Genomic DNA, 23,051 nt, shown 5'->3' with positions numbered 1-23,051 from the left:
AGGAAGGAAGGAAAAGAAGAAAAAGGAAGAAAAGGAAAAAGAAAGAAAGAAAGAAAGAAAGAAAGAAAGAAAGAAAGAAAGAAAGAAAGAAAGAAAGAAAGAAAGAAAGAGAAAGGGAGAGAGAGAGAAGAGAACTCAGGAAGAGAGGGTGAAGAATGCTAGTCACAACCAGGTTCTGATTTCACCTAGAAAAGGTTAATGAGCCTTTCAAAATATTTTTATTGAATTTTTGCAAATTTCATGCAATAAATTTTTTATATTTAGACCCTCTCCCCTATCTGAATCCCTCTTATAGCCGCACCCTCCCTCCAATTTCATGTAACCTTTCATAGGGAGGGAGGCTTGCAGGTCAGTGCCATCTGGATTGCTCCAAGTTCTATGTCAAAATTATGCCCTGTCTTCAGCAGGGTCTTACCTTTGAGTTCTGGGAGGTAATGAAGGGCTATGGCTATAGGCTTGTGTTATTTTGGGAGTCTCTTAGACTACCCTGACTAACAACTTTAAGGGAGGCTTCCCTTGCCTGGCACCATGTTTTCGTTATATAGCCTCCATATGTACATATATATGAATTATTATATATATAGCATGTATATCTCTCAGTGGGCATTTGGACTAATACATTTCCCTCTAGTTTTTCACACCACCTAAGCATTATTTATCTCTCCTCTCTTTTCCATTGTATAGCCTTCCCTATTCCCTCCCTAGTTAAAATATACCCAATTTTCCCCAAGTTCCCCTTGCTAATACCCATTTCCTAATGTCCTTCTCTCTTGAGTTCCTTCATGCCCTTTACCCCCATGATTCCCTTCCATTTTCCTGGCTACTTTAGGGTTTTGGTAAAGTGCCAGGACAAAACAATCAATTTGCAAAAGTCACTAGCCTTTGTATATAACAAGCAATCAGAGAAAGTGATCACAGAAACACACCATTAATAATAGCCTCAAAAATTAAATATATAGGAATAAACCTAATAATAAGTAGGACACTAAAGATTCTGCAATGAAAAATTTAAACCTTTGAAGAAAAAGATTCAGGAAGACATGGGGAAATGGAAATAACTTCCATGTTCACGGATTGGTAGAATTAATATTGCGAAAAATGACCATCCTACTAAAAGCAATTTATATATTCTATGAAACCCCAATTAAACATTCCATGATATTATTCACAGAAATAGAAAGACATCCTAAAATTCATGGGGAAGTACAAAAGACCCCAGATAGCCAAAGCAATCCTGCTCACAAAAAAAACAATGCTGGAGGAATTACCATTCTAAATTTCAAACTACATTACAGAGTTAGAGTTGTAAAAACTACATGGTATTAGCACAAAAACAGACATGTAATCAGCTGAGCAAAATAAAAGACCCAAACATGAGTTCATGCAATTTAAGCCACCTGATATTTGGAAAAGGTGCCAAGAATATTCACTGCAGGAAAGACACCATCTTCAACAAATCATACTGGGAAAACTGGATCTCGACATGTAGAAGAAGTAAATTAGACCCATATCTATCACCCTGTACAACTCCAGATGAATGAAAGACCTCAGTGTAAAACCTGAAATGCTGAAACTGTTAGCAGTAAAAACAAGCAGCACACTACAAGATGCTGATGAAGAAAAGGATTTTCTAAATCAGACATCAGTTGCTCAGGAACTAAGGCTCACGATTGGTAAATGGGACCTCATTAAACCAAAAAGCTTCTGTAAAGCAAAGAAAACAACCAATGGAGTGAGGAGGAAGCCCACAGAGTGGGAGAAGATCTTTGCCACGGATACAGCTGATAGAAGATTAATATCCAAAATACACAAAGAACTCAAAAAACAAAGAGTTAAGGAAACAAAAGACCCAATTTGAAAATGGGCTATGAATATGAACAGGGAATTCTCAAAATAAGAAACAAAAATGGCTAAGAAATACCTTTAAAACTGTTCAACATCCTTAGTTAGGGAATTGATGGGCCGTTAAAATGACACTTTGATTCAATTTTGTGCCTTTTAAAATTGCTCTGAAAACATTCAAATTTGCTTCTTCCCAGTTCACATCTTATCCCCTGGGGTTTTTCCTGATGTTGCCTTCACTTCCATTCTACTTCCTGAGCCACAGACTGCAGCAAGTGGTCTGCTTCAGAAGCAAGCTTCACTGAATGCCACACAAACACGTTTTCATGGAGCTTAAGGCTTAATCCCACAAATGTCATGGTAAAGAAAGTAATTGCTCAGACTTTGCTATTAACTGTATTTCAAACCCATATAACACAATTGAGTTTATGCTAACTTTTAAAAACAACTTTTCGCTCTATCTGGAATGTCTAGATATATCCTTGATCTTTAGCTTCGTTGTTTAGCACAGCACGAGCATGACAATTTTACATAATTGGCAAATTATGTATGTTTTATTTAACTCATAACTTATTTTTTATAATTGTGAGTTTGTCACTTAATATTTCTGGTACTCATTATCTTGTCAGAAGAAGAGAAACTTTTTACGAAGATTTATTAAAGTAGGGTAATATTAACTTATTCTCAAATTCCAGCAGTCAGCCTAGGTCAAGAATCCTGGTTTGTAAGAAGATGGCCTATGCTGGGAAGCCAGGGGACATACCTAATGGCCACTCCAAAGTGGCCCCAAAGTCAAGGAAGGGTGACATCAGATTTATAGCTTGTTTAATGAGATTCATGATTTTCAACATGCATTTCTTTTAAAAATATTTTATCAAATATTCATGCATACATAAAACAATTTCATCAAATCCACTCCCCATTCCCTCCCCTCCAAATCCTCTCCAAACCCCCACCACCTTTCCCTCCAACTTTTTGTGTGTTCCTTATTTTTTAATATTTTTAGAAACTGTGTATTGCAGTATTGCATGTATGTAAGTACACTAGTGACATGCAATGCCTGCAGAGGACAGAAGAAAACATCAGATCCCCTGGAACTGGAGTTACTGATGGCTGTTAACCACCATGTGGGTTCTGAGAATTGAACCCAGGTCCTCTGCAAGAGCAGTCAGTGCTCTTAACTGCTAAGCCATCTCTCTTGAACCATATTTTTTAATGTTTTAATACCCACAACCTGTATTTCTTTTTATGTAAATCTTTTTATTGAAATTTTGAGCTATTCATATGATATAATTTGATCATATTTAGATGCCCTCCCTTTTTTGCTCCCCAACCAATTTAATGATATCTATTGTGTGTGTGTGTGTGTGTGTGTGTGTGTGTGTGTGTGTGTGTGAATACAATTAAGGGATACAGAGTCTAACTTGTGTCCCTTGTCCTTCAGTGTGGGTCCATCTACTGGAGTTTGGTTAACCTACCAAGTGTTCCATCCTTGAAAGACACTGCCTCTCCCCCTCCCAGCAGCCATCAGTTGCCAAAAGTTCCTTAGGATGGGTTGGGATTTCTTACCCACATCCCCAAGTCTATGCTGTGATTTTTGTCTTGTTTGAGGTTGCATGGGACTTGTGCATACTGTCGTTACTGTAAGTTCATATGAATAACTTCCCAGCTGTCTGGAAAACTCTGTCTCCTTATGATCATCCATGACTCCTTGCGCTTACAAGCTTTCTGCCCCTCCTTCTGCAGTGATCCCTGTGCCTTGGGAGGCAGAAGTTTTATATAGGTTCCTATTCAGAGATAAGCACTCTGCAGCCTCTCGTTCACTCACACTGGCCAGTTCTGGGTTTTTTTTTGTTTTTGTTTGAGACAGGGTCTCCCTGTAGCCCCAGCTGTCCTGAAGCTCACTATGTAGACCAGGCTGGCCTCAAACTCACCGAGATCTGCCTGCCTCTGCCTTCCGAGTGCTGGGATTAAAGGCGCCTCTGGTGACAGTTGAGAAATACATTTATCTATGAGAATAACAATAATTCATTAGGAGTCATTTTGATAGTATAATTATTTAGTAGAAAACTGGCCTTAGGCCTTCCTTAATGCCTTGTTACCTGTCTAGTCTCAAGTTCCTAAGTCTGATATCAATGTATATCAATTCAACTTATAAAGTGGATCTTAAGTGCAATCAAAGAGTGGTTGGGTACTCCCATAATATTCATTCTGCTATTGCACTGGTGGGCAGTTGACAGGCCAGTTGTAGTTCACATGATTCATATCTGGGTTAGGCTAATAATTATTTTTTCCTTCCAGTAGAAAGCAGAGGATCTTCCAGCACTATGAAAAACTATCCAGTAGAAATGAGGCTCTACGTCAGCACTAGCTTGATTTCTCCTTGTTTGTTTTACAGCTCATGTATGTAGTGTCTTCAGCAAAGGATCTTACCATCAGGTTTTGGTAGGTAACCAAGAGCAGGGCTACAAGACAGAAGAGGGTCTGTGGCACCCCTGTTCAACAGCATCAGAAGAGGGAGTCCACTGCTGGCACTGGGCTTTCATTTTGTTAGCCTATGGTGTCTAGTAGGGGCAATGTCCTCCCAACATAAGGTAACTCCTTTCAGTCTCTTCCTACAACATCTTTATACAATTTAAGAAATTCTGTAGTGGTGAGTTTCAATAGTGCTTTTTCTAAAGGCCTTTGCTGTTATGCATCCCACTCCATATTCCCTTCTCTGACCCGCCTTCCCATTCTCCACTTCATTGAACACTTCCTACTTTCCCCTTTCATACCACTACATTCTGCCTTCTGTCCCAGGAATCCACCTCCCCCTCTCCATGACCATGTATTAGTTTCCTGGCTTCTCTGGAGTTTCAGATTGAAACATAGTATCTAGGATTTCAAAGCTAGCATCCTGCTATGAGAGAGAAGATGTGAGTTTGCCTTACTGTGACTGAGTTAGCTCACTCAGGATGATTGTTTCCTGTTCCTTCCACTTACCTGTGAATTGCATAATTTTGTTTCTTAAGAGCTGAGCAATATTCCATTGTTTATAATGTACAACCCCTTCATTATCCCTTCATCAGTTGATGGTCATCTAGTTTTCTTCCAATTTCAGGCTATTACAAAAATGGCAGCAATGAACATGGATGAACAGTTATTTCTGTAGTATGGTGGAGTCTTTGTGGTATATGCCCAAGAATGGTGTGACTGCACCATATGGTGGATCAATTTTGAGATTTCTCCACACTGATTTCCATAGTGGCTGCACCAGTTTGCATGTCACCAGAAGTGAATACAGTTCATTTTTTCAACATCCTCGCCAGCATTTGTCATTTTTTTTATTGTAACCATTCTCAGTGAAGATGAAATCTCAAAAGTTGTTTGAATTTGAATTGCCCTGCTCACTAAAGGTGTTGACCATTTTCCTAAGTTTTTCTCAAGAATTTGTATTTCATCTTTAGAGATCTCCCTGTTCATTTTCTTGCCCCACTTTTTAATGGGGTTGTGTGTTTTATGTGGGGATTTTTTGTGATGTTTACTTTGTTTAGTTCTTTGTATAGTCTAGATACTAAGCCTCTGTCAAAGGTACAGCTGTAAAGATTATGCCATAGGTCTGTTCAGAAAGTCTTTTCCTGTACCTATAATTTCCAATGTAGTCCCTACTTTCACCCCTATCTGATTCAGGGTAATGGGTCTTAGGGTGAGGTCCACGATCCATTTGGAGTTGAGTTTTGTGCACAGTGAGAGAAGGGGATCCAGTTTCATTCTTCTATATGCCACTATCCAGTTTGACCTGCACCGTTTGTTGAACATGCTGTCTTTTCTCCAGTGTGCATATGTGGCTCTTTCCTCAGAAATCAAGACACCTGTAAATGTGTGGATTTAAGTCTGGGTCCTCAATTCTGTTATACTAATCAATATGTCTGTTTTTATGCCAAAACTATACTGTTTTTGTAACTATATTTCTGTGATATAATTTGAAATCAGGGATGGTAATGCCTCCAGCAGTTTTTTATTGTTCAGGATTGTATTGGCTCTCTTTTGGATTTTTTATGCTTTCATGTGAAATTAGAAATTAATTTTTTCAATTTCTATGAAGGATTGTATTGGAATTTTAATGGGTATCACATTGAATTTGTAGATTTCTTTTTGTAGGATGGTCATTTTCACATATTAATCCTACTTAACCACGTTTCCCAAAGATTCTGGTATGCACAACCTGCATTTCTTAATTCAATTCCTGATTTTCTAAATAAGAACTTAACTAGAAATTAATTTTCAATCTAGAAGATGACAACTACTCTACTCCAGATAGATTTTATGGGGGAATTTGGAAAGAGAGAGCCTCAGTTGAGGTATTTCCTTTATCTTATTCACCTGTAGACATGTCTGTCTACAAGACATTTCATGATTGTTGAGTGATGTCATCTCTAGTCAAGTGGTTCTGTGCTGTATAAGAAAGCAGGCTGAACACAGGCCAGGGAAATAATACAGTTAGCTGTGTTCCTTCACGGTCTGTGCCTCAGTGCCTGCCTCTAGGTTCCTGCCCTGAGTTCCTGTCTGACTTCTTTCAAAGATGGACTGTCGCTTAGAAGTATAAGATACAGTAAAACCTTCCCTCCCCAAATTTGGGTAGTGTTTTATCACAGCAACAGGAAAACTAACAAGAACAGAAATAAACTAATATCCCATTTATTGTTCCAAAAACATAAAAGAAACAGATATATTTCATTATAGTTACTTTAATATAGACAAAGAGAAGGATATTTATTAATCTATTATGAAAGTATTCATAATGTCTTTTTAAAATGTTAGTTTAACTATTTATACAGAGTATATCTTATAAATTTGTGATTTTCAAATTAATACTAAAAAGTGATGACTTACTTATATTAGCTCTCTAAAGTGATTGCAGAAATCATCTGGATTTTAAACTGTTCCCAATAATCAGTCAAAATTATTCATTGCATGGGGAACTCACCATTACAATCATCATCATCACATCACCATCATCATTATCACCAACACATCACCATCATCATTATCACCATCACACACTATCATCATTCCAATGTTCACTGAGTGTGCTACAAAATCCACTGCTTAATTGTGTATCACTCTGTCTCCTTGCACAGTGTGAGCACAATTCTTCTAAGTATCTCATTTCAAATATGGTAAAATTGAGCACGTTTATGCAAATAACATTCACTGGCAAGCCAAGAAGAAAATAGAATTGTCCCTCTCCCTTGTTCTAGATACAGAAATTTCCTTCAGATGCTTCAGGACCACACTAATCATATGGCTTTCTATAAGATTACTACATGTGATCATGAGATCATCCTACTTCCTCAAGAATTGTAAAATGCCATAAAGGATAGAACTTGAGATGAAACACCTAAAGCATACGTGTTCAAACTGCCTTCAAGTTAACAACTCACCTCTGAATTGCTGCTCCATTCCAGAGTCTATGTCCTTAAGCAGCTTCAAAGCAAGTGCATGATCTCTAAAATGTTATCATGATGTCATCTCGTTTACAATTTATTTAGGTAGACTTGTACTACAAAGTCTCTGGTGCACCCCATGGCCCACACTTTTCTTATGTTCTAATATAGTACATCTGACAAAAGACAGAAATGTTAATACAGTTTTAGCACTTTCATTGCCCAAAGGTACATACTTAATGCCAACAACTTTTGGTTCTAATATTCTAATACAAATTCAGAACAGTTTGGCCTTGTATTCCTATTGTCATCACTTAGACATCATACTCACTACTGTGAAAAATATTAATCATTTTTAGTTTGTCTATTAATGTTAGAATACCTACCATGGAAAAATTTGTATTTGTAAATGTCTTGATTTTTGGTCTATCAATTTTGTTGTAAGTTTGCTATTATCTCTGAGCCAAAATCATGCCATTTGTACCATTTACTTCTAAAGAAACTATGTACTGCTTTTGTCCAAATATTCAGCAGGACAACATTGACTGTTTATCTTTCAGAGAACATTTTAAATTATGCTCTCTGCCTCAAATCATTCATTAAATCAAAGATTATGCTGTACATGACAAATGTACAACTGGAAACATTGCTTTACTGTTACAATGACACGGTGGTGCTTATATGTTGCCTTTTCTATTTACCAGTTATTTTCGATGAATGGTTTTGGGAAAGCACTCCCTCTCTGCCCCTGCTCTAAACCTGAGACATTTGCCAGTGGTTCTACTGCAACATGCGGCCATTTCTTTCATCACCTCTCAGCAGGCCAGGGTACAGGGCGATCGGATGACTGCTCTCAATGCAATTTTTTAAATTAACTTGATATTTCAACTTTGAGAGAAATATGAGTCATGATGACATTTGAATTTTATTAGCCATCATTCATGTTGCCTAAATCTCCTCTGCTCTGCTAACTTTAATGAAAATATGTAAGCCCCATTTGAGACTGGGTAACTTGATAAATTTGGACTGAAGAAATCTACTAGGGTCCTGTTTGTAAGGGGGATGATCGTTTAAGTCGGTGTTAGCATTTCGTTCAGTCTATTTCCCATCCTCCAGTAGATGATACAAGCTTGCATATGTGTCTACTTTTATTTAATTTTTTAAAAACTGTTTAATACAGTCATGCTTGATGATGCAGCAAAATGCTGAAAGGCTGTTATTAGGATGTTTCTGATCATCTGCAAAGCTTTTCTGACACAGTAAGCTGTGAATATTTATAATAGCCCTAAAGGCAATCTTTCATGAATGATTATAGGTTGCTAACTGTACCTGGATTATTCATAGCAAAGAAAATCTGCCCAATAGACCATAATAATACAGCCAATCAAATAGTGTAGAATGAGAATCATCTGGTGGACAGCCAAGAAGATATAGAAACCCATGTAGTGAAATATCCATAAAAGACCTTTATGAATAACACTGATGCACACATATTAGAAGTTATTTCAGATTATGTAAATGGAATAACATTTTCTAAAAGAGAAAATAAAAATCATCAGCAACTTAGAAGTATACTCCACAAGTACATAATTCCTTCTGTTCATTAAGTATTAAGTATAGACCCAGAGCAAACGATTCACAATAGAAGAGATCATATTGACTTCTGAAATACATAACTATCTCATTTAGAATATAGATAATTGCACATAACAAAGTACTATTTTTAACCCCTGACAAGTTCCCATCTATAGTTTAAAAAAGAAAGTTGAGTAATGGCACCATATTTAACAACATCAAAAGCTACTGTGGACTCCCACATTGGCATAAACATTTAAAATTGAATGTCTTTGTACTAAAAAAGCAAGTATAAGAGTTTGTTTAAAGCCGGGCGTGGTGGCGCATGCTTTTAATTCCAGCACTTGGGAGGCAGAGGCAGGCGGATCTCTGTGAGTTCAAGACTTCAAGACCAGCCTGGTCTACATAGTGAGTTTCAGACCAGCTGAGGCTACAGGGAGACCCTGTCTCAGAAAGATGAGGGAGAGAGAGAGAGAGAGAGAGAGAGAGAGAGAGAGAGAATGTTTAAGAGGCTAGAGAGATGGTTCAGCAGGCTCAGGAGGTAAGAGCACTGATTGTTCTTGCAGACAACCTGGATTTGGTTCCCAGCACCCACATGGCAGCTAACAACTGTCTCATAACTCCAGTTCTGGGGATCCGACACTGTCTTGTAACTTTCGTTGAAAGTATACAACATGGGTGTAATTACATACATGCAGGCAATACACTCATTCCCATAAAATAAAAATATAATAAATAAAATTGTTTAAACACATTTATAATATAGAAATTATTCTACAAAAAATTTCAACACTACAATATGTTAAAATACACTATTTCCTATTAAAATTATTATTGTGAGATAATTATAGGTAATATGCAATTATATAAAATAACATGAGTCATCCTGTGTACCCTTTGCCAGCTCAAAAAGTAACATGCTTCGAGTGTAAACTAGTACAACTATTATGGAAATCAATCTAAGATTTCTCAAAAAATTAGAAGTAGGACCCACCTAGACCACTCTTGGGTATATGCCCAAGGACTCTAAATCCTCATAAACATAGCTGCACATTTATTTTATTGATGCACTATTCACAATATCCAGGAAATGGAACCATCCTAGATGTCCAGCAACAGATGAGTGGAATGAAAGTGTGACATATACACTCAGTGGAATTTTACTCAGCTATAAATAAAAGTGAAATTATGAAATTTGCAGGAAAATGGACAAATATTAAATGAGGTGACCCAGACTTGGAAAGACAAGATTATATATTTTCTCTCAGAGGCAGATCTTAACTTTTCATGTTTGCATATATGTAAATCAGGAGTGTGAGAGTAAGTAGGCTATACATCTAGATAAGGGGTGAGAAAAAGGTGTTGAGGAAGAGGGATGGGAGCAAAAGGATACCTGTAACATGAAAGCAGAAAAGAGGCTACTGAGGGCAGGAGAAGACAAAGGACTGCATTGGTTAGTTTTTTTGTTTGTTTGGTCTTTTTGAAGCAGAATCTCCCTGGAACTCCAGCTGTCCTGGAACTCACTATGTAGACCAGGCTGGCCTTGAACTCATAGAGATCCACCTGCCTCTGCCTCCCAAGTGCTGGGACTACAGGCGTGTGCCACCATGCCCTGCAACACTGGTTAGCTTTAATTACCAACTTGACACAAGGTGGAATCACCTGAGAACAGAGTCTTAATGCGGAATTATCTAGATCAGGTTAGCCTGTGGGCATATCTGTGGGCAATTACCTTGATTATTAATTGATGTAGGAAGATCTAGCCCATTGTGGTGGTGCTATACCCTAGGCAGGGGGTAAGGAACAGTATAAGAGGACAGAAAGCTAGCTAAGAGCAAGCAGAATGCATTTTCTCTCTGCTATTGACTGTGGACATGATCTGATTAGATGCTTGAGTTCTAACCTGACTTCTCGGTGATGAATAAACCCTTTCTCCCTTAAGTTGCTTTTTATAAGGGTATTTTATCACAACAATAGGAATATAACTAGAACAAGGTAGAAACATTTTGTTTGAAAAAATGCCATACTGAACTCTAATACTTTGTATGCTAATAATAAACAAATGAAGAAAATACCGTACAGTATAGTATTGCTATTGGAATATTACAATTACTGTTGATAGAATCTAGAAACAGGAGTTCCATCACTATAAGGACTCTGTGTTCCATCACTATAAGGACTTTTATGGTCACATCCACTTCCTCCTAACTTCTACCTCTTCTTAGCCTCTAGCAGTCACTACCAGTCTGTCCTCATCTCTATGATTTTTATTATGTAAAGAATGTTACAGTCTGAGGACAGTAATTCATGACAGCTCCACCACTCAGTTGGTTAAGACAGAAGGGTCAAGACTTCTATGCCAGCCTAGTCTACATACTGAAACTATGTATCTTAAAACAAGCAAACAAAAGATGCTATATAAGCAGAATTAAATCATGTAAAATTTTGGACTTTGCTTTTTCAAAAAGGACAATTCTATGGAAATTCATTCAAGTTGTGTTAATAGTTCATTTTATACAGTTACATATATAATATGTGTGTGCGTATACACATACATATGAAAGTGGGAGGGAAACTTGTTATGAAGAAAAAAGGAACTATGCCATATAGAGTGATGACACTCTCTCCAGGAGCCATAGACTAGCTAACAAAATCCCAATATCAGATATGAGAAACCTCCCTTTAAGTTGTTGGTCATAGCATCCAAGAGACCTTTAAAACAATGCAGTCTATTGCCATTGCCCTTGGTTGCCTCTCAAAACCTAGAGTGAGACCTTATTTTTGAAAACACCACATACTTTGGACATAAAACTTAGTGGAATCCAGTTGGAAGTAGCCCAAAAGCCTCCTCACTAAGGACTAGCTCTCATAGTAACAGGGGTTAGGCAAGCTGCCAAGGGAAAAAAAATCAGTCAATAGTCCTACCTAGCTACAATGACCAGCCCAGCAAAATATCCCTAATGGTACAATAGTGGCACTTTTCTCTGGAGAGTACTGAACAATTGTATAATTGGAATTCATGCCTGCTACTATAAACCTAGCCAACTACCAGTGACTGGAGAGGTCATAGATCTTAAAGGAGAACCTACTACCACCATTTTCCTAAACCAATATAATTTATAACTGTACTTTAAATACTTATCCATAAGCAAACAGATAAGTATAGCTCTCATCCCTCATTAAAGAAGCTTAACTTTGCAGTAGGTGGAGACAGAAATCCACAAATAGTCAAAATGCAGAGAATATATAACCATCTGGTGCACAAACCCAATTGGTATATCTATGGAGCAACACCTAAATCTAAGGTTGGGGAACATGACATAGGAGGAGGCAGAAAGATTTTCAGAACCAAAGGACCAAGAAGTCTGCTGCTAGACAGTATATTCTACACAAGACAGGGAAGTTGCATCCATGAAATTTCAACAATAAAGTTGTTAGACAAGACCTGCATATTGACAACACCAATTAACATGCCAACATAGATGGAGAAAATTTCACAAAGTCCCACCCAAGACAAAGAGTTACAGATAATCAATAGGTGCCAAGAGATGGGGAATCAATTTTCTCTAGGGAAGAGCCCCCAGAAAGTTTCCCAATTCTAAGTGGTCAGACCTAAACTCATGACCGTATGAGCAATACTAAATGGACTCAGTAGGTTATAGAAGATATGGAGATAAATAGATAAATGGACAGATAAATGATAGATGATAGATAGATATAGATAGATAGATATAGACAGATGATAGATAGAAGATGATAGATAGATAGATAGATAGATAGATAGATAGATAGATAGATAGATAGATGATAGATGAAAGATAGATGAATGATGGATATTGATATTTATATATACATGTCTATAACAATAGGTCATAAATTTGAGAGGCAGTGGGGAGGAATCGGGGGGGAGAGAAAGGTGTGCAAATGATGTAAATACAGTACTCATATACTAAATTCTCAAAAACATTTGGACTGATTCTGGGTCTCAAGACTGGGATAACTTGAGGGTCCCAGTCAGGTGACTGTCAGTGCTCTCGTGAGTCCTGAAGTGAAGGAAGGGCCATGATCTCTCTGCTGCAGAAGGAGTTTCTGGAGGGAATTAGATGGGAACCTGGGTAACCACAAAGGACGGGAGGCCAGAAGGAGGTGGTGGTCCTTATCAATCAGCAGGGGCTTTGGGGTGATGTGAAGGTAACGCAGGCAGCCTACCTGGGTCTTAGGGCCATGTGGGGTGCCTAGAGAGTCCCTGGTGGGGAGCAGATGGGGTGCAGAGATTACCAAATCTACAGTTGCTTTGTTTTATCTGTCATTAACTGAAGAGGCACTTGTTGGTTAAAACATCTGTCTTGCAAGGCTTCTTTCCTAGTCCTTTGGCTACAGACAGCAAGCTTTTGCAAAGGCTTAAAAATTATATCTGTTGTCATTTCTAGATTTGTGAGCATCTCAGCTTTTATTAAACCAGGAAAAAAATGTGGGCAGAGGGAGAGAAAGGAAAGAAAGGAGGGAAGAAGGGAATGGGGCAGAATTTGCTTCAAGCCTCTCTTTGAGGTGCAAGTTCCCTAGTAGGACTAAGCTCTTCCACCTTTCAGAATTTTATGTTACTCCATATGTAATGCTCGGGATTTGAGCTGCATTTAGAAGAAGGTCTAAGGAAAAGAATACCTCCTACTATTCCAGCTTCCTGGAAACAGAAGTTCAAAATATATTTTAAACACTGAGATTGTCACATCTTAGATTATCAAAAATGAATCTTTCTAAATACTTGCCAAAAGGTTTCTGTTTCCTTTTATCTATTAACTTCTAAGTGAATTTCTAGGACATACAATCATAATTTAGTTTGTGGATTCAAAGAGGAATTTCAATCTGATTTAGGTATGGAGAGAAAAATATCATTTCCTTTCTGTCAGTAATGATATCAAGATGATATGTAATTACTACCAGGTGAATGAGAAGTGAACAAATCGTATTAGATGCATAAAGGTGACAAGATGAGCAGAAATAAAACAGATTTAGAGTTAGCTCTAATCTGAACACAAGAATAAGCAACTAGAAAACGTTGTTTTCTCCTAAGTGGATAATTGTGCGTTTGTCTGGTACAGTGCCACATGAACATTCCATTTTTTATTCCAGCCATATTTAAATAAGGAACAAAATAAAAATTATTTCATTTTAATTATAAAAACTCAAATGTGTAATAACAACATCAACACTGTCCTTGCTTTGAGCCCCCATCATCCCTTTAAATAGTCAGAAGGCCTCTAAACTGGGCACTCTTCCTCCTCCCTGAACATATCCTTATCTCCCGAGTCTTTTGAGCTCTTCTTGGAAGTTGTCCCCACACGTCCCCTTTGCCTCCTATATTCCCTCTCAAAGCCTTCCTTTGTCTCTGGGACTGGTCCCAAACATGTCAACCTACACAAGTATTCTGGGAATAAAATGCCAGCTCTTGGAGGGAATTATATATTAAGACAGTCTTAAAGAATCAGTTAGGATTACTCTTGGTGAAAGGCTGAGCAGATGAGGTAGGAGGATTGTACCAGATTTGCATTCTCTGATATCAGAGTGGGGGAGTAAGGAATAGAGCAGGAGAAACCTGAGTTTCACCAGCAAACTACCAGCAGCTCTCTATGGGCATCAGTTCTGATAGGCATCATGAAAATGCAGCTAAGAAGCTGGGTAGCACTTCAGAAAGGATTTGTACTCCATGAAAAGCTTTGTGCTTTGTAAGGGGTGAACTTTAGATACACTGATTTCATAGAAAAGCAGCAACTGGATACACACTGGAACCCTGCTGGTTTTGGCCCTAATCTACATACATAGTTTTAATTTCTATTGCTCTAGTATGAAGTTCTCACACTTTCATCAGATAAAACTACTGACTATTCTGTTAGTTAGCTTTCCTACTTGAGGTGACAAAACACATCTCATCATTTCTCCTGTGTAAAATACATATAATGTTCAACCAAGGATGGCTGCAGGGAGTCATGAACTGAATTAATTACTTTTTCTGTTGCTGTGATAAAACACTGTGACCAAGGGAACTTACTGAAGGGTTTATTTGAACTTATGGTTCCAGGTTCCAAAGAGATCAGAATCCATTATGGTGGGGAGGCATGGTGAGGTGACTGGAGCCCTCACATCTTCAAGAAGGCACTTCAAACAGAGAAGAACTGGAAATTCTGCAAAGCTTAAGAACTCTCTAAGCTCATCCCTAGTGACGTGCTTCCTCCAGCACGGCCACAACTTCTAAGACCTCCCAAAACACCACCACCAACTGGGGACAAAATGTCCAAATAACTTGGAGCCTATGGGGGACATTCTCATTCAAAGCACCACATTCCACTTCCTGGCTCCCATAGGCTCATGATCATATAAAATGCAAAATGCATTTAGTTCACCTTCAAAAAGTCCCCATAGTCTTTCAAAGTCTCAACATTATTCAAATGTCCAAAGTCTCTCCTAAGACTCAAAGCAATCTCTTAACTATAAGCCTGTAGTCCATTTAGTGGTACTCATGTGTACCTGTGTTCAGCAATGCCCACTTGGGATTAGATAACCTCTCAGGGAGATAGTTCTTGTAGAAAACTGATTCCCCCTCACTAAGCACTCATTGATTATCTGTCCCATCTTGAGATGGGATCCTGTGAAATTTTCCCCATCCATATTGGCATGTCAAGTGGTTTTTGTCATAATACAGATCTTCTTTTGTTACCGTCTTGTGAAGATTTCATGGGTGAAGTTTCCAAATTATATCTAGAACACTTTATCTAGTAGCAGGCATCTTGTTCCTCTGGCTGTTACAATCTTTCCACCCCTCCTCAATTTTCCCTGAGGAGGTTACATTGTAGATGTATCAGTTAGGATTTGGCACCCCACAGTCACTAATTCTCAGTATTTTGACTCCTTGCAGAACTTTGTAAAAGTCTCCATCTGTTGCAAAAAGAGCCTTCTTTGATGAGTGGTGAGAGCTATATTTGTCTGTGAATATAAGGATGGGTATTTAGAATATTGTAAAAAATTACATTTGTCTAGGAAAGTGTCAGTAGTAGACTCTTCTCTAGGGTTGACAACCTCTCCAACCATGTGTATTTGGCTATGTCTACAGTGTCAGGCACCAATTGCCTCCTGTTTTGATTGTCTTAATGATTGACTGTCTTTATTGTGAAATAGAACTAGTTATACATGTTAAAACACAGCCTCCACAGCAAAGAATAACCAAATCATAAATATCAGTAGTACCAAGGTTTAGGAACCTAGGTTCAGTTCCCATAGTAGCCTAGGTACCAATTAAAAGAGATACACAGTATTAGAAGCATTCCAGATTATTAAAAATGACTTGAAGCCCTTTTACTACTGATAAATTTTACAACTTGCTTTTGGAAAGTTAGAATTAAATTAGAAATAAGCATATAGGTATAGGAAAATTGGAAGAAAGTAGAGTTTCTGATTCTGATGAATTAGGGAAAACACATTTTCATTTGTATTTAGAGGTAACCAGTTTAACAACTGAAGTTCTCTTAATCAGCAAGTTTTTAAAATGGAATGCAACAGGATTTACTTTTATATCAAAGGATCTCCCTCGGTAGTTTGAGAATGCAGCTGAATACAATTACAGGATCATGGATAAGCAGAATCTAGGTCCTTTGCTGCATTCGGGAAGAGTACACTTAATAATCTAGAATCTAGCAGCAACACTTTAATGAGGCATTTAAACCTACTGGCCCTGAATCTCAGAATTTATCAATACTTGTTACCTAGATTTTCATTTCAAAGTAATGAAGTGATGAGTAAGAATCAAAGGAACTTTTGTGATTAGGAAAAAATTGTTCTACAAATAATTCAACAAGTACTTAAAACTGAAAAGAGATAAACCATTGATTAATCAGTAACATGTAGCCACATATAGTAGTGATAAATGTGGAGGGAAAAGTGGAGTTACAGGCAGTACCCAAGGGATTTATCCAAACTCACAACTCATTAACTAGTGAGGGGCATATCCACTGCAAAGAACAACGCCCCCAAGAGACCAGTCCATTCACCCAATAAAGCATTTCAATGATATCTGATGGATAAAAGTCAGAAATAATACAAAGGCAACACTCATGTATGAAATTCTCAAAAATTTTTAAATTTAAAAAAAAATTAGGAGGTATTAGTGCAGTCTCTAGGAAAATGCCCAAATCACTCTGTGACTTTTTCTTTTTATCATAGTACTTTACGTTAGCATACAAAATAATGGATTTCTTTTGGTATTTTCTACATATGACATATTATACTTGTTCTAGTTTGTCCCTTTCCCCTATGGCCTAGCCCTTGTGCTACCAACCCCCTTCTAACTGATTCCCTTCCTTCCCTCAATAGTCCCAGCTTCTGCATTAATGTCAAATTAAATCCATTACCCTCTACTCCACATTAAGATCTCCTAACATCTCTCATGACCCCCTTTCTACTTTCATGGCAATCCCCCCTACACACACACACACACACACACACACACACACACACACACACACAGAAACAGATTTGTCTTTCTGCCTTTTGGCTTATTTTACTTCATACAGATTTCCAGTTTCCTCCATTTTCATTCAGATTCATTATTTCATTTTTTATGGTTGATATAAAATTCCATTGTGTCTATGCCACATTTTCTTTATCCATTTATCAGCTGATAGGCATCTAGGTGGGCTCTATTTCTTTACTTTTACGAGTAGTACAGCAATAAACATGCATGGGCAAGTATCTCTGTGGTATGCTGACTAACTAGAATACTTCAAGCATCTTCCCAAGTCATCATATGATTTTTATTAATTAGATCAAAATCTTTGCTAAAGTCAAAAGCAGAATACCCAGTAGTCTAAAATTTGGCCTCCCCCAGACAAATATCCTGTTGACTACTCTATAAGAGAATAATTCTTGCTGTCACTCCTTTATTTCCAGTCACAGAAAATAATTCAAAAAGAAAAGCATGCTGATTTGATGAGCTTTCTAACTTTTTAAAAAACAAGGCTAATTCCGTCCATCTAGCATCCTTGGTATTAATTCTCTTTCTAGCTTGTGCACTGCTTCAGACACTACACTCAGGGTATTAATGAGGAAGCTAGAAGTGGACATGCTCTCATCCAGGATCCAAAAACAAAGGCCTGTGAAGACCATGTGGCACACTCCTCCCCAGCACTTTCTCCCCAAGTGTGCTCACTGCTGTATCTCTCTCTCCCAGGATGATTAGTGTTTGACCCCATAACCAGTGCCCTTTGGAAGACAGCAAGATTCTTCCAGAGCATGCTTTTTCTCTCAAATCCAAATGTAATGCTTTCAGCATGACTTTTAAGTGGACCTGTCTTTGTCTCCAAGTAGTATTAGTTCTGTGTTCATTAAATACCTACTAGAGAACACTGTGACTTCATTTTCATTAAAACACTGAATATTCCACCCATATCCTACAGAAGGTCACTGTCTAGAAATGAGAGACATCTTCATTAAGCTCTACCTTTCTTCCTCCAGCTTTAGCTTGCTGGTTGAAGACTACAACATTTCCTACCATCCCCTTCTTCACACTAAATATGGTCCTGAGGGTCAGTATTCGCCTAGATCAATGGCTGGCTGAAATGTCACCATGGAAATTCTTCACCATTTTTCTGAGAATGCACCTCTTACTTGCACATCCATGCTACACTGTTCACTATAAGCAGATAAGGAACAAGACTAGATGTTCATCAGCAGATGAATGGATCAAAAATGTGATACAGATATACAATATAATTTTATTCAGCAATAAAGAATGAAATAATGTCATTTGCAGGAAAGTAGGTGGAACTAGAAATTATCAAGTTAAGATTTTTAAAGGCTATTCAAGAAGGACAAGCATTGCATATTATTATCATATGCAAAATCTACATTAAATTTATATTTATATGTATATAATATATATACATAGAACAATAAAGTATGGAAGTAGAAAGAGGGTGGTGAAGGGGAAGAAAGAGGTGTACAGAGAAGGGAGAATGGGGGTGGGGAAGGAAAAACAAAATATCTTGTTTCTTGTGTGGGGGGGTGCAAGTGTGTGCAAGTGTGTGCAAGTGTGTGTAGGTGTGAAGTGAAATAAGAAAACAAAAGGGGGAGCATTTGAAAGGCAATTTATGAATGGAAACAGCCAGGGGAATGAAGACTGATGATGGAGGGGCTTGGGGACGTGAAGAACAGGTGCAATAATACACACAGTGAAAAATCTCAATTAAATTCACTGTTTTATAGTTAAAAAAAAGAATTCTACATGTTTGGGTTGCTTTTGCTAAAAAAACATAACTTATCAGTAAATGATATTCATTCATTTCTTTCTATCAGAGCTCATAATTTGAGTAAATATTATACTACTGATATGGAAGTGTGCAAAACCACTTATTCTTGAGAGATAGATCCAAGTGACTTTGCTATATTTATTTATAGGCACAAATTTCAGTGAACAAGGACTTTGGTGACCGTGGGGAATATACTGTGGTATGTTTTCGAAAGCATGGTGTGACAGGCACAATCCCACGCTCAGCACGATCTGATGATGCTCCTTGCTGGCTGATGTCCTTCTCATTTCCTTTTGAATTATGTTCAGAATGCCCTGAACTCTGTTACAGGTGAAATAAGAGTTTCAAATACTTTTAAGGAACTCATTCAACATATCATGGAATCTTCTTGATATTTTTTCTCAAAGTGTCTTTCTACTGATCAAAAAGAATTCAAATTTGAAAGCCTAGGTCCTAAGTTCAGGAAAAGTAATTGTCTGGCATAAATGCAAGTGTTAAAACCATTAATAAATGGCCATAATTTTTTCCTATCATTGCACCTAAAATATTTTGGTTTAGATTTACCTAGAAATTAACAAATCTTACACATAAAAATTAGAGAACAGTAAAGCATTCTACTTAATTACAAGGCATACGGATATCACGCACTTCGAACACCCACAGTGGAGTCAAGATCCGGTCTGCTGAACTGTTTTGGAGGACTGAATCTGACCGTAACTGCTGATCTTTGAAAAGCCCCTCCTGAGGGTGGCCGGAATCTCTTGCCCTAGCTTGATGTCTGAAACTTCTCTGTTTTGTTTCAGCTGGCGGGGTTCATCTACGCCTGTTATGTTGTGAAATGTATAACTGAAGAAGAGGACAGCTGTAAGTACAAAGCTCTGTTCTGTTTCTTTCAAGTTCAAAGCTTCTTTACCGCTTCCTCCCTGGCCTTTCTACCCCTTAGACAATAACCCTCAACACAGCAGTGGAACAGAAAATGAGCTTCTGGTGCCCATCAGGCTAAAGTATTTGTCACAAAAGAATCAGCATATTAAAGGGACAGAAGCAGTCCTTTTCAAAACACATATTTTTCTTTTCATTTGGAAATATTTTAAAAATCTGTTCTTATGACAATTTAGTAGGGAATGCAGATGGGAGATTGGATATAAACATGAGCTCTAAATGCAGTTGACTTGATGGTTTTCTTTTTTTACAATTCATTTATTGTGTGTTGATAATTAATCAGTTTCATTAAGGACTACAAATCTCAGCAATCAATAATTTGCAATAGTTCTTAAAACTGCCAATACTTGACTTCGGTTAAGTTGGGAAATTTGTCTCTTGGAAGTTGAACATACGTGTGTCTTTTTGTTCCTATAATTTGCTGCAAATGGCTAGAACTCTATATCTCAGCCCTCAGTCTGACTCTTTGATCCACAGTTTAGACAGTGGTCCCTTCATGAAAGTCTCAAAGTCACTTCGTCAGCCTCTCCTCTCTTCTTAACATGATGTCGAATCTTTCTTGACTTCCTTGTGTCTAAAGATCTGAAAAGACAAGTATATATATATATATATATAGAGAGAGAGAGAGAGAGAGAGAGAGAGAGAGAGAGAGAGAGAGAATATCCTATTCTCTTTAGGAAATTTTTCAAGGAAAATAATTTTTTAAAACAGCCCTGAAATATTCGTAATGACAAGATTGTTGAGCGAATGAGGTGAAAGCAAAGATGAGCCCCCTTCTCCCCTACTTAGGGAAAAAGCTAAAATGAAATGCGTGTTTCCTCTTCAAGTACTAAATAAATAACTTGCAAGAGGCAATTTGCAATCATTCTCTAATATCAATTAAATATAGTACAAAATTATGTTATTTTATGTGCAAAAGTAAATGATAGTCTTTTTATGATGTGAGTCTTTACAGAACATTCCTTGTTTATTAAGTGCTATGTCAGACTTAGATTTTAAGATGAGTAAACCGCTTCCCTCTAGAACTTGCTGTCTAGTACGAGACTCAAACAAATGAACAAGTATAATAAAACTCTCTCTAGTGGTATAAGAGAGGAAAGACATCAGAAACATTTTCATAGTGAAGGCTACTCTTGAATGTGCTCTTGAAAGATCAGTAGATACAGTTGGGCATGGTAGCACATGCCTTTAATCCCAGCATTCAGGAAGCAGAGGCAGGCAGATCTCTGTAAGTTCAAGGCCAACCCATCCTACATAGTGAGTTCCAGGCCAGCTGGGGCTACCAGGAGGCCCTTTCTCAAAAAAAAAAAAAAAAAAAAAAAAAAAAAAAAAAGGCCAAAAGATCAGTAGATACATGTTGGGAGCTGATGTATGGGTAAATGAGGTGTAAGCACCTAAGCATAGAGGTTAATATGAATGGACTGTATTTTGTGCTGTAAGGGCACATAAAGAGAAAATCAGAAATGCACGCATGAATGGGATAATAGAAAACGGTATGGAAGACAAAGAGGTTAGTCTTTATTTTGTATGGTACAATGGGAAATCAGTTGGTAAGTAGTTTATAAAAACAGAGTCATGTAATCAGTAATGGACTTAAGGAAGTTACATTGGCATTAGTATGGAGGATAGAGACTGGAAGGAGGAAATTAGGAAAAGGAAAACTATTCAAGATACCATTAAATTGGTCAAGATTGAGATGAAAAGGATTTGGACAAATACCAGTATTACAGATGAAGAAGAATGATTGACTGTTTGATATGATGATATGATAGGCCATGATAGGGTCGGTTATGACATGATATAGTGATTGAGCAGTGGGGTGTGGTTGGGGACTCTGGCAAGGAAAAGGAGGAGACATAGATTCCTAGATGTCTGAATGGTAGGTAAGAACGCCCCCAAGAAAGCTAGAATAAGGACACAATAATTCACTGAGTGTGGACAGGTTGAGTTTGAGGTGCAAGAGAAGATATCTGCACTCATCCTATGCACAAAAGTCTTATTCAAAGATTATAGATGATAAAGATATGTGGATTTTAAAATGTATGAACCTGCCGGGCATGGTGGCACACGCCTTTAATCCCAGCACTTGGGAGGCAGAGGCAGGCAGATCTCTGTGAGTTCAAGACCAGCCTGGTCTACATAGTGAGTTCCAGGACAGCTGGGGCTACAGGGAGACCCTGTCTCAAAAAGACCAAAAAAAATAAAATAAAATAAAATGTATGAACCCAACAGATCATGTGAGCACATTCAGATCTTGCCGTTCAGTGTCTATTTATTAAACCTTAAAGAAGAAGAATCCACAGGTCAGTCTTGTGATGTACACTGGAATTTCCTTGCACTGTGGTATTTGAAAGCATTTCACAAGATTCCAGCCCATTCTACCTTTAGACAACACTTACTGACCTAGGGGTCTCCCACACAGATAATCAGCATCTCTCCAGAATAGCATTTTGCAAAGGAGATGTAAGAAATGCTCATTTCACAAGATTTTCAAAGCCAAGTAAACTTGACAATGAAAATTTAGAATACTTTTTTAGACAATGACAACTCTGAGAGTGGAATAATAAAGAAGTATGTTCAATTTTTCCCAATTCGGTTTCGTGTTAGCAGTACCTAGGTAAGATATAATATAGACAGGTACATATCAAAGAGAAGCAGAGTTTCTTTATACTCAGTTTCTTGGGGAGAGCACAGCATGCCCTGAAGGGTTTCATAAGGGAGGTACCAAAAGCAATCTTGAGGCAGAAATTAAGGATGAAAACTTCACTGTGGTTCCCACAAGAAAGAACTGTTGAGGCATGGTAGGCAGACGTAGGACTCACTAGTTGCTCTTAAAAATGATGCCCCTGGACCAGCAAGGTGGCTCAGCAGGTAAAGGCACTTGCCACTAAGCCTGAAATTTTGAGTTCAAGCCTCTTAACACACGTGATAGAAGGAGAGAACTGACTCCCACAAGTAATCCTCTGAC

The 23,051-nt window shown here is 37.8% G+C and overlaps 1 protein-coding gene across 2 annotated transcripts in view; it reads left to right on the top strand.

Annotated features, from left to right (window-relative positions):
• Nkain2 (sodium/potassium transporting ATPase interacting 2) overlaps positions 1 to 23,051 on the top strand; it is a 1,147,657-nt gene that overhangs the window by 1,102,251 nt on the left and 22,355 nt on the right. For both annotated transcript variants that reach the window (XR_607320.3, XM_008834260.3), the window contains exon 5: positions 19,945 to 20,005. Coding sequence is in view for 1 of the 2 variants with exons in the window: in XM_008834260.3 (XP_008832482.1) it covers positions 19,945 to 20,005 (61 nt within the window). In the remaining variant the exon portion in view is untranslated. The remainder of the gene's footprint in view (positions 1 to 19,944; positions 20,006 to 23,051) is intronic.

Source organism: Nannospalax galili, unplaced genomic scaffold, assembly GCF_000622305.1.
Source record: "Nannospalax galili isolate Female #2095 unplaced genomic scaffold, S.galili_v1.0 scaffold597, whole genome shotgun sequence".
Taxonomy (NCBI): domain Eukaryota; kingdom Metazoa; phylum Chordata; class Mammalia; order Rodentia; family Spalacidae; genus Nannospalax; species Nannospalax galili.
The sequence above is the reverse complement of the archived record's forward strand: the minus strand, read 5'-3'. Positions and strand labels throughout refer to the sequence as shown.